The sequence below is a fragment of the Microcebus murinus genome, chromosome 2, assembly GCF_040939455.1.
Source record: "Microcebus murinus isolate Inina chromosome 2, M.murinus_Inina_mat1.0, whole genome shotgun sequence".
NCBI lineage: Eukaryota > Metazoa > Chordata > Mammalia > Primates > Cheirogaleidae > Microcebus > Microcebus murinus.
The window spans coordinates 24,747,174-24,759,609 of record NC_134105.1 but is presented as its reverse complement, the minus strand read 5'-3'; the positions used below and the strand labels follow the sequence as shown (position 1 = coordinate 24,759,609).

The window sequence follows — 12,436 nt, the reverse complement described above, 5'->3', positions numbered from 1 at the left end:
CTATGGCTTTTCTAGACCAGAGTACCCACTGCCCCAGTGGAGCTCAGGAATGCAGGTTGGCAGCATGGAATGTCCAGCTGGCATGGGGCCCGGGCCTCTGGGGTTCTGGGGAAGGCCTCCCGGAAGCTGGAGTGTGACCCCGCGTGTGCTGCAGAGGGGCCTGGGGCCTGCGCCCTGGCTAGGACAGCAGAGGTTAATGTGCAGCCAGGGAGGGGCCCTCTGCTTCATTTTCCAAAAGCATTTATCGAGCACTTCCTAATACCAATGACTAACGTGTATGTGTCCTTTCACAGCTGGCTGGCCCTGTCCACAGCCATGAGCTCATTAGACCTCACAATAACCCCACAGGCTAGGTATTATTAACCCATTTTGGAGAGGAGTTGAAGTCACTTTCCCAGAGTCCCGGGGGAACTTGGGTCTGCGTGCAGGCATCTGGCTCCAGAGCCCACGAACTTCCCTCTGCAATATACGGCTCCCCACGGGCTGAGCTCCATTCTCTTTGCAGGTGACCCACAGGCCTGAACTGGCAACGGGGGATAAAGGCTAGACTTGAGCATGAGCAAGTAGCAGGGTCCCCAGGAGTGCTGGGGGGCCCCTTTCTGGAGGAGAGGGTGGCCCCTCATCTGGCTGGATCAAGGACAGCCCTTTGCAGGGACAGGGAGATCGACACGAACTGAGAAGAGTCACAAAGGCCAAGCGACCAAAGGGCACCTGGAATCAGCGAATGCTTTAATTAAGCCCTGACGGTGGGCCACACACTGGATGTGCTTGCACACCTGTTCTCTCATGAACTCCTCTTCACAACAACGCTGAGAAGTGGCACTCAGTGTCTCCGTTTTACAGACAAGGAAACCGAGGCGCAGAGCAGGGGGTAACTCGTCCGAGGCCACATGCTGGGGCAGGTGGCTGCAGCCGAGGAGTAGGACTCAGGTCCCAGGCCTCTTGCCTGCCCTTTCCTCACGGCTTAGCGCCCCCTCTCCCAGGTGGCACCTGTGAGAGATTCTGGAACCTTCTAACCCAGGCCTCACCCAGTGCAGGCCTCCCCTCACAGGATGGTTTTCTTTAGGTAGTCTCAAGGGGGAGCTGGTACGAGAGGAGGGTGAGCGTCTGAGTCCAGACAGATGAGGTCGCCTGAGAGGAGGTCTTCCTGCTTGCCGTGTGGGTGGCGCCCTGTCCACGCCGCTTGGGCTCTTCTAGCCGCCAGGCACTCGAGGCACCTCTTGCCCACCAGGTAGGCCAGCTCCACGAGGTTGAGCAGGATGCAGATGGCGGCCGTGACCACCATGAAGAGGGTGAAGATGTTCTTCTCCGAGGGCTTGGAGATGAAGCAGTCCACTACATTGCCACACGGATCTGCGTGGCACTTGACCACACGAGGGAGGGTATATCTGGGGTAGAACAAGTGGAACACGTAGAGGAAGGTGGCGTCTATGCTGGCCTTGAGCACCAGGCTGCAGACGTACGTCCACCAGAGCCCACCCCGCTTCTTGCCGGGGTCCAGGTGGAGGTGCCCGCCGCCCTCCCCAGTGGCCTCTCGGTGCCTCTTCTCCCGAGCCTTGCGGTAGGCCACGTGCATGACCACCAGCAGCGAGGGGCACGTGACCAGGATGAGCTGCAGGGCCCAGAGGCGCACGTGGGACACGGGGAAGAACTCGTCGTAGCAGACGTTGGAGCACCCGGGCTGGCGGGTGTTGCAGTTGAAGTCCTTGTGGTCGTCACTCCACACGAGCTCGGCCGTCACCAGGTACACCAGCACACGGAAGATGAAGACCAGGGACAGCCAGATGCGCCCAAAGGCTGTGGAGTATTTGTTGACCCCGCTCAGGAGCCCCTCGAAGATCATCCAGTTCATGGTGGCCCCAAGCGCCGGCTGCTCCTGCAGGAAACGATAATAATAACTCTCCACGTTTATGGCGTACGCGCCCTGAGCATTTTGTAGAAATAGGTCATCGCGTTTAATCCTCGCCACGACCAGAGGAACTAGGTCCTTTTACTGTCCCCATTATACAGGTGGAGGAAGCTGAGGCTTAGAGCGGTTATAAAAGGTTATACAACTATTGGGTGCAGAGCTGGGAGTAGAGCACAGGTAATTAAATCCAGAGCCCAACTCACTCATAAAAGTGGAGGAAGGTGGGTCCAGGGAGCCCCGCGTTCCTCCTAGGGCCTGAGGCTCTGGTCTTGGGGTTCTGCAGAGCGAAGACTCAGGGAGCCGGGACATTCTGCCTTCTCCCCCTGTTCCCACCTCGGCCTTTCTCCTCAGGGGCCATCTCTCCTTTCTGAGCACTGCTCTCTCCCCTCAGCCAGGCCCCTCCCAAGGCTATCAGGGGATTGGGATGGAGAGGATGCTGGACCTTGGCCCCAAACCCCTATCTGGTCAGCGGCAGTCCAGCTGAAAGGTAAAGTGGGGAGCAACAACTCTCTTTAGACAGTGGGCTTCCAGAGTAGCCTGGTATTCCAGCGTTTCCCAAACCAGTGTTCCATGGAGCCATCTTCCACAGTCTAGCAACAGGACTAGTGAGAGAAAAGGATTCCGTGTCCACGAATAGTGGGCAAACGCTGGCTTCAGCAAAGTTAAATAAGTCCCTTTAAGTCCCAAATAAGTCCCTCAACCATGCTAATATGTTCATTTTGTGAAACACCAAAAGAGGGACAAAAGATGTGGCATTGCCCTACCTCCTCTGACCATGGAACCCCTCTTCCCCCCATACATCTTTTGGCAACTTGTGGAACAGCCTTGTCAAGACAGCAGAATGGGAACACAGCTGCCCTAGTTGGTTCTGCTGGTGCATTTGGCAGGATGAACTCACAGAATCAGATTTACCCCCATATAAGGACTGTGACCGCTATGCAGAGTGAGGGTGCCCACGTTCTCTGCCTGATTCCTGGGGGCTCCGCCAAGACCCATGCACTGTGGTCTCACCCTGCTGTGCACCCAGGACCCTGTCTGCATAGCCTCTTGCTCTAACGGGTTCACGATGCCCTCCCAGTGCTGGTCCAGGCTGGGGTCACCAGGCTGTCCCATGCCCCAGTGTGCAAAAGCAGCACGGTGGTAACAGCCAAATTGATGGGGTGTTTGTGCCCTGCCAGTGTGTTCCCAGCACTTTGCACGAATCAATATAGCATTCCTTCACAGCAACCTTAGAAAGGAGTAGGATACTTTTTATTCCCAATTTACAGATGAGGAAAGTGGAGCACAGAGAGGTTAGTTAATTTGTTCACCGTTATATAGCTTATAGGCAGCAGAGCTCGGATTTGAACCCAGGCCAGCTGGCTCCAGAGCCCACCTTCTGGGGATTGCCCTGTCTTGGGCCTGAGCCCCTTTCCTCAAGTTTTGGTAAGCTGCCTGCCCGTCTGTGCCCACTCCATCCTCCCCCTCGTGGATCCTGGGAGAGGGAGACTGGGGGTACATTTGCCCCCCTCCCTGTCTCTACACCACCTACCACTTGGACATGGGGCCCCTGCTCTGAATCATCGGCTTGTCTGCTCGGTCCTCTGCGGTGGGTGGAACTCCTGGCAGCTTCTCAGGGAACACCCAGGGAGGCCCCAGCCCTTAGCCCCCAGGGACTCTCGCCCAGCGCACCCTGCTTGGGGCGGGGCGGGGCGGGGCGGGGCTTTGCAGGCCCAGGCAGAGCTGCTCCTCCTGCTGGGCGTGGGTGCTCAGTCCCCTTCCCACTCAGTTCCCTGCTCCCACCTTTGCCCAGCTGGGAGGGCAGGAAGAGCCCAGAGCCGGGAGGGAGGAGCCCCTCATTCCTCCACCGTCAGGACCCAGGGTGGCTGATGGGTCTAGGCCATCTCCCCCTACTCCCCACCAGACACGTCTGCCCGGCCGAGTATGCCCAGGGGCTGGGCACATCTGGACACAGATGCCCTTACCTGGGTGGCTACTCCTCAGTGCCCTCCTGGCAGCGGGCAGTGGGACTCAGCGAGCAGCTGAAATTCAGGTCCGTACCAGGGAGGGGTTCTGGGGAAGCCCGTTCCTGGGACAGAGCCTACCTGGGTGTGCCGGCCCAGCCTGGGAGGAGGAGGAGCTGTGGCCGGCACTGCCATTGGCTGGGCCCCAGCCTCCCCAGACTCAGCCTTAGGGGTTCATTCCTCCCAGGGCGCTGAGCCTGGAATCCTGGCATCCTCTCAGGGGAGAACACAGGTCCACTCTGACCCCCTGTTCATCTTCCTATACTTGACCTTGGTGGGAGGAGGGGGGTGCTGTCCTACCCCTCGGTCTTCTTCAGGTGTTCTCCCCTGCTGATTCTTTGGGCTCCGGGCTCTTTCCGGCTTCCACACGCTGCTCAGGTCCTCCTCCCTCAGGCTATTCCGCAGTGGCCTTCCATTCTCACGGCTCCTGTTACCTTGGAAACTCCATGCCTCCCAGAGTCTGGCCTTGGCCCGGGTGCCTGTGCCCCTTCAGTTGCTGCCACCTGGACACCCTGATCCCAACTCCCTCCTTGTGAGGCCAATCTATCCTATTTGGAGGAGCTGCACCTGAGGCCCCACACTCCTCCCTCAGGGCCCCACACCCCTCCCTCAGGGCCCCACATCCCTCCCTCAGGGCCCCACATCCCTCCCTCAGGGCCCCACATCCCTCCCTCAGTGCCCCACACCACTGTATCAGGGCCCTACACCCCTGCATCTGGGCCCCACACAGCTGCATGTGTAGCCTATACCCCTGCATCTAGGCCCCACACCCCTGGATGTGTAGCCTACACTCCTGCATCTGGGCCCCACACCCCTGCATCTGGGCCCCACACTCCTGCATCTGGGCCCTACACCCCTGCATCTGGGCCCCACACTCCTGCATCTGGGCCCCACACTCCTGCATCTGGGCCCCACACAGCTGCATGTGTAGCCTACACCCCTGCATCTGGGCCCCACACCTCTGCATCTGGGCCCTACACCTCTGCATCTGGGCCCTACACCCCTGCATCTGGGCCCCACACTCCTGCATCTGGGCCCCACACTCCTGCATCTGGGCCCCACACAGCTGCATGTGTAGCCTACACCCCTGCATCTGGGCCCCACACCTCTGCATCTGGGCCCTACACCCCTGCATCTGGGCCCCACACCCCTGCATCTGGGCCCCACACTCCTGCATCTGGGCCCCACACCCCTGCATCTGGGCCCTACACCCCTGCATCTGGGCCCTACACCTCTGCATCTGGGCCCTACACCTCTGCATCTGGGCCCTACACCTCTGCATCTGGGCCCCACACTCCTGCATCTGGGCCCCACACTCCTGCATCTGGGCCCTACACCCCTGCATCTGGGCCCTACACCCCTGCATCTGGGCCCCACACCCCTGCATCTGGGCCCCACACTCCTGCATCTGGGCCCCACACCCCTGCATCTGGGCCCCACACTCCTGCATCTGGGCCCCACACTCCTGCATCTGGGCCCCACACCCCTGCATCTGGGCCCCACACTCCTGCATCTGGGCCCCACACCCCTGCATCTGGGCCCTACACTCCTGCATCTGGGCCCCACATCCCTGCACCTGGGCCCTACACCCCTGCATCTGGGCCCTACACCCCTGCATCTGGGCCCCACACCCCTGCATCTGGGCCCTACACCCCTGCATCTGGGCCTCACACCCCTGCATCTGGGCCCCACACCTCTGCATCTGGGCCCTACACCCCTGCATCTGGGCCCCACACCCCTGTATATGGAGCCTACACCCCTGCATCTGGGCCCTACACCCCTGCATCTGGGTCCCACACCCCTGCATTTGGAATCTCACACCCTGGATTCTCAGCCCTGCTAGTTTTTGATCTGCATAATTTACCTGTTTTCTTCTCTGAACAATGAGACGTCCCACACCTGTTTGGGGTGTCATGGAAGACGGGGCCGTGCAGTGCAGGGACTGAATGCACAGCCTGTGTGGGCTGAGCCCCAGCTCTGCTCCTTCCTCACTGTGGGATGCCTCACCTTCTTATCTGTAAAAGTGGGAAAATAACAACACCCACCTTATAAGGTTGACACATGAACTCACCCAGCCTCAGGGGTAGAGTGCTCAGGACGGAGCCTGGCATGAAGGGCGCCCTCTCTACAGCTGCCTCTGACGCACGCACAACCATGCAGCACAGGCCTGGCGCATGGTGGGTACTCAAAAAAAGTGTCACTTCTTCCCTTTTTTTCTTATGCCTTTTCTTTCTGAGTGTGTGTCAGGCAGAGGAGAAGGGAGGGAGAGACAGACGTACTCACTAGAGAAAATCTCATTTGGATGGATGTTGTCTTTGGGTCACAAAGGCCAAACCTGAGCCAGGCAGGGACTGCAGGAGAGGCAGAGAGGTGGGCGGGGGCGCCTGGGGAGGGTTTCTCGTTAGTGCACAGACACAGTCTGTTGGCCTAATTAACTTCCAAGACGCCCTGTGTCAACAGGTCACAGGGGCCGGAATTCAATATAGCGTCCAGGAGCCCCAAACGCCACAGGTCCCCAAGCAAGCGCAGTGTAGTCTCAGGTGTACACACTCTTACACACAGGCCACACTTATGGGCACAGTGTTGCACACGCACGGCAGTGGCTTTGGTTTGCTCACTGCTGTTCTTCTGGTGCCCAGAACGGTGCCTGGTGTCAAGTTAGGCCTCAATTTACGTTTATTGAATGAGTGATGTGTGAAACGCATGTGCCCTGCAAATAGAGTTACACACGTCTAGACTCCTGCACACTCTTCCCAAAAAACTATTGTCAATTACAGGAGAGAGGAGACACGTAAATAGATCAGTTGTAACATTGTGAGAAGTGCTTTAAGAGACATATAACAGAGAAAGGCAGACCCAGAGAGGGTGCTATTTAGGCAGGGTCTTGAAGGATGCATAGGAGTTCACCAAGAGGAGAGAAAGAGGAGAGTAGTGGGCACAGAGTGTACAGAGGACCTCTGTGAAGGATGATGAAAGAGAGTCAGAGAATGGGCTGGGCAGTGGTGCGGGCAGCACAGGGCAAGGTGGCTGGTAGGCCGGTAAAGAGACCTCCCAGACCATGCGGGACCTGGAATGCCATGCTAAGGAGTTTGAATTGATCTTGTGTGCAGAGGGAGGTACGGGAGAGTTCTAAACAAGGAAGAAGCAAGGTCAGATCGGTACTCTTGATTCTCGTTATTCAAGGTGCTTATGTTCTGTGAGTCACCAAGAACACTGAATATTGAGCCATTGCTCCTAGGGGACATACGAGGTTAGGTTCCTGTGGGCTTCTGTTTGCGGCATTTTTATCAATACTCGTTTTATGTGTGTTTCTGTTAAAGGCTCCTTATTTAATATGGATTCATTAATATTTAATATTAATTCATTAATATCAAACTCATGACCAACATCACTAAAACTCATGCCTGATTGAAGCTTGTCTAACATGCGTATTTTCTCTGTAAGGCGCAGCACAGCCTTCTCGTGCTGGGGACACTAGACAGTACTTCAGCACTGTGGCTGGGGGCTATGTTAAATAGCAAAATCACCAAAAACCCGAGAAAACCGTGGCACTAAAGAGACCTCCAACGGGACACATGTTTACAGCACAAGAGCTGAAGGCAGAGCGTCACCTTGCTTGACCTTGGCTAAGAACTCGGGCATCAGGCGACTCAAGTTTTCTCCACTCTGTGCGAGTTGTGAATGGCCACGAAAGTGTCTCGAGTATTAACTTTGGGGTTGGAAATACATGTTTATGAGTAGAAAAATTCACGATATGAAACCTGTGACTCGCGAAGATCACTTGTACGTTTGGAAGGCTGCCCTGTGTGCGGGAAGAGGCCAGACCGGAGGGGCTCGTGAGACCAGTGAAGAAGTTACCGCAACCATTTGGGCAGGAGACGAACAAGAGGGTCAGATTTGGGAAATAGTCGGTAAATACGACTGGCAGTGTTGGGGGACCGACTAGATGCAGGGGGTGAGGTCGGGTGGGTCCTGGGTCGCTGGTTTCGGTGGTTCGGCGGGTGGTCGGGCCACTGATAGAAATAAGGACGAGAGAAGGAAAAACAGGCTGATTGGGTGGGGGTGGATGTCTTGGTCTGTTTTGTGCTGCTCTGACACCATGCTTGAGACTGGGTAATTTATGCAGAACGGAGGTTTACTTCTTGCAGTTCTCTGGCTGGGAAGTCCAAGGTCCAGGGGCTGGCACCTGGTGGAGGGCACCACATAGGTGAGAGGGTGCGAGAGTGAGGGGCTGAATTCGCTTTCACGACAAACCCACTCTCAAGATAACGAACCCACTCCCTGTATAACAACGTCAACCCCCCTAACCTGGTCGGTTCTCAAAGTCCCGCTTCTCCCACAGCGTCGCGTTGGGGATTGTTTCCCATGTGAACTCCGAGGGGCACATTCACACCATGGCGGGGGCGTGAGCGGGGCAGGTGATGCACAGCACAGATGGCGGAGCCAGTGAGTCGCTGGTGCTGACTGGAGCCACGGGGGCTGCCCACGGCCTGCAGGTGGCAGCAGCGACGGGAGCCGCAGGAGTGGATCTGCCGCTCTGAGGGGAGGAGAGGGTGCAGGGGGAGCTCTGGGCATGCTGGCATTTAGGAAGCAGGCAGAGAATCCCTGGGGGGAGGAGAAAGAATGGTCAGAGCGAAACAGAGAAATCAGGGCAGGCCTAGGAGGGGAGAACACCCCGAAAGAGGGATCCAGGGAGCCCACCTGCAGAGAGGCCAGCGGGAGGGCCTGGTGACTTTCAGCAATTGCAGTAGAGGGGTGGGGACCGAGCAGGGGTGTGGGGTGCGGGGGAGGAGAAAGACAGGGCGGTGGGTGGAGGGACAGGGCTGAAGAAGTGTTACTTCCTGCAGGGACACAGGAGCAGAGGAGGAGGAGGAGGAGAGGAGGAGCCGCTGGGGGACCATGCGACCTGCACGGGGACCTGGCTCTATTTCCGCCGGCTTCCCCGTCCCCGCTCTGCTCGGTCCTGGTTCTCTGGCCTCCTCTTGGCTCTGCATGTGCCCCAGTCTCAGCCCAGGCTTTCCTGATGCCAGTCACCATCTTCAACACCTTCTTCTACGCCAGATTGACCTCCTCTCTTGGCCCGGCCCCAGGGGGCAGAGCTAGCCTCCTCTCTGGGTCCGCCCTGCTGCCTCCCGCCCGTGCTCCCTGTCACTGGGCTCAGGGTGGGCGGGAGTTGGACTCGCTTCTGGGCACCAGCCATGCCCTGGGGCTGCCTTCGAATGCAGCGGGCACAGCAAGTACAGATACTCCAGCCTGACACCCACCAGCCAACCGTCAAAGTCACTGTTTCTAAAGGAAAGTCAACTCTCAGTTCTAGGGAGGAAAGGTGGGCTGGCCTGCGGGGCCAGGTGCCCATTTGCTCCACCCAGGAGAGGCAGATGCACTGGAAAACGGAGTAGCAGTAACGATGCCGGCCTCTTTATAGAGCAGCTCGTGTGCGGCAGACGCTAGGCCAGATGCTGCACGTGCTTTGGCTTTGCCCTCTGCAATCAGTTCCCTGCCACACGGCAGAGCAGCTCTAGAAAATACAAATTGTATTTTAAAAATCTGTTCAAGGCCTTTCAGGGGCTCCCATTGCCCCTGAAATAAAATTGCATAGTGCTAAAATGGCCTGTGCAGTCCTGCATGACCTGGCCTCTGCCACCCTCTTTGCTCTCAGCCTCTTCCTTTGGAGCCGCCTTGGCCTTCTTTCACTTTCTCCAACTTAAGAATCTCTTTCCTACCTCAGGGCCTTTGCCTGTGCCTTAATGTTCTTTCCTCATTCTCTCTGAGCTAGCATCGACTCAAGCTCCAGACCTCAAGTTAGATGTCACACTCTCTGAAAAGCTTTCCCAGTCTCCCAGGACTAGGTCTGTTTTTTTGTTGTATATTCTCTTGGCACCGTGTTTCTCCTTTGTAAGTCTATCACAGTTGCACTTACAGAGGTACTGGTGTGCTTGTGTGTTTAATGTCCCCTCTCCCCCTTAGTCTGTAGTCTTCAAGAGGCCCAGACCCAGAGGTTGAACCACGAAAATCATGATTACTGCTCTATTCACCATCAAGCACTGCACCTGGCACATAGTAGGTGCTTAAGGAATATTTGATCATGAATGAGTGATTCTGTTCATCAACAGCCAGGAGAGTTGCCCAATCCCTGGGCATAAGTCCTCGGGTATTGAAGCATCACTGTGTTAGGCACACGGGCTCTGGAGCCCACCTGCCCGAATTCCAATCCCAATTCTCCTGCATGCTGGCTGTGCATCCCTAGGCAAATTTCTTACCCTCTCTGGGCCTCAGTTTTTTTTTTATCTGGAACATGAGGAGGGAGGGCCACTGAAGTTCCCACCCCATAGCATTAGTGAGAGTATTTGATGAATAAAAACATATAAAACATGTATGCCTGGCATACAATAAACACCCAACAAATGCAAGCTCTTGTCATTCTCAGCCAGGACCAGTCTCTGGGAGTGAGACTGAGTTTATGCTGCTTTCTGTTTTCTTTCCTGATTGTTTGGTGATGATGGTCTGTGGAGGAGACTGTCTCAGCTCTGCTAAGGGGAAGTGGGAGGAGAGGTAAGCGGCCGCCAGGGCCTGAGCAGTCCAGTCCTCCAGTGCCACTGGAGGACACGGAGACGCAGCAGGTGCGATTCCTGCTCTCAAGTCGCTCACATCCTAGAGGGGAGTGGGGAGCCCAGTCCCACAGGTCCTGGGGAAAGAGCAGGGTCCAGCTCCTGGGAGAGCTTCCCCTGCAGATGATCTGCTTCGACCAGGAGCCTTGGGCTGGGCTTAGCAGCATGTCCCGCTCCTGTGCAGAGGTCAGATTTTCAACCTGTGCAGGCAATGCTTTGCTTTCTTGTGGAAACGGGAAAAGTTGTGAGTTCCTCTGCCTGGAAGGTTTTAATGGAAGCTTCAGGACTGTCTTCTTACAGAGCAGTGGGAGTGGGGAATGCGGGAGCCCATGAAGGAAGTGAGGGTGGGAAGCGTGGGGGGTGGGCATGACAGAGAAGAGGCAGGGCTGGAAAGGGTGGGAGAACTGTGTGACGGGCAGAACCCACACCGACCACGCTCAAACCCCATTTCTACTCCCTAGCTCTGTGGTCTGCATCAAATAATTTTCCTCTTTGGGCCTTAGTTTCCTTTCTTTGGAATGTGGGAGAGGTGGGGGCTGTTGTGAGGGGTGATTGACAGGGCCTATGTAAAGCATGGTGATTTGAAGTTGCACGCCCCCCAACCCCCACGTGCATTCGTTTTCTTACCAGCTCTGTGGCTGTTCTCTCTGATCTGTAGAGTGGACACTCTTTTTCCCCTGGGGCCCCAGGTGGGGACTAATGGTCGTGCTCTTCCTCTATGATCTGCCTCTCTTCCTGGGCCTCCAACACTACCCCACTGGCTCTGCCTGTGTAGCCAAGCTCAGCCCGAAGGGCTGGGACTGGGATGAGCCCCGTGGTCTGTCCATACTATTTCTGAGGGTCTGTGTGGGCTAGGCCACGGCAGCAGTGAGACCCACCACTCCTGGGACTGGGGCTTGATGCTTCCATGCGTCTTCATCCCTCCAGCCAGGCCCACACTAAGACTGAATCGATGGGCCCAATCATCCTCCCCTCCCCGCCCCTGCTGGCCAGGAGTTCCAGGGCCGAGGACCTTCTTGTTGGGCCCTGGCCTAGATGCTCAGATGCTCTGCTTGGTCGTGGTCTAGGTGGGGACTAGACTACATGGTCTGCTGGAAACAACCACACAGACCTGGGTTCTAAAAGTTGGGGCACGTAGCAGGTGCTACCCTGAGTCCTTTTGGCATGCCCCATCCCAGTGGTCGAGAGGATTTATGTAAACATGGTAATTTGCACCAGGCAGGCCCAGCGTCCAGTGGCTAGCACCTGCCGCTCTGCCTGGGGCTTTTGGGCTCCTGGGCCCTCTCTGTGTGCCTAGGGGGTAGGCTGGACGTGCCCATGAATTGATGCTCTGCTGGTAAGAGCCCTCAGTCCATGACTGATGGAGGCTGGAGGATACTTTCTCCAGCCTCCTCCCCCTTTGATGGAGCTGACGATGAAGCCATTTTCTGCTGTTTCTCAGAGGTCCCCAGCAGGATTAAGTGCAGATGTCTATGGAGGTAACTTGCTTAACAAACACCCTTCATTAGCTGCCTTCCTCCTCTGACTCACTGCCCCTTCCCACGCTGCCATTTCCCGGGATTGCCTCCCAAATAAACAACCTCTATGCAAATCCTTGTCTCAGGCTTGGCTTTGGGGAGAACCCAAACTAAGACATCTCCTGTTTGAGCAGAGCAGCAGCCTCATCTCCTGGGGGAATTCTCCCATCCTCGCTCTAACGAGCCGCATCTTTTCACAGAACGGGCTCTCTTGAGAACTGCTGATTGGTCCAGGGTGGGACTGGCCCCAGATTGGGCTAATCAGTCCTACTTACGCTGCTCAGTTGATTGGGCCAATGTGACAACTTAACCCACGCTGCTCTATGAAGGGTCCTTCCCTGGGACTTTTGAACACGGGGCAGGGAGAGTGTCCATCCGATGACAGAGAGCGAGAAGGGA

The 12,436-nt window shown here is 56.6% G+C and overlaps 1 protein-coding gene and 1 long non-coding RNA gene across 2 annotated transcripts; one reads left to right on the top strand and one right to left on the bottom strand.

Annotated features, from left to right (window-relative positions):
• Positions 1 to 743: 743 nt before the first annotated feature.
• On the bottom strand, positions 744 to 3,962 carry GJB5 (gap junction protein beta 5). Its single transcript, XM_012765481.2, has 2 exons — positions 3,874 to 3,962; positions 744 to 1,876 (listed from the first exon to the last, which is right to left on the bottom strand). Exon 2 carries the CDS (start codon positions 1,850 to 1,852, stop codon positions 1,073 to 1,075), a length of 780 nt encoding a protein of 259 aa, XP_012620935.2. The 5' UTR covers positions 1,853 to 1,876; positions 3,874 to 3,962; the 3' UTR covers positions 744 to 1,072.
• Positions 3,702 to 9,498, top strand: LOC142863278 (uncharacterized). Its single transcript, XR_012914135.1, has 3 exons — positions 3,702 to 3,941; positions 7,357 to 7,823; positions 8,760 to 9,498. It is a non-coding gene; the product is annotated as an uncharacterized LOC142863278 (long non-coding RNA).
• The last annotated feature ends 2,938 nt before the right edge of the window (positions 9,499 to 12,436 follow it).

What these genes read in the sequence shown, in the direction of transcription:
- GJB5 (XM_012765481.2), bottom strand. Translation starts at nt 1,852, where the DNA reads ATGAACTGGATGATCTTCGAGGGGCTCCTGAGCGGGGTCAACAAATAC.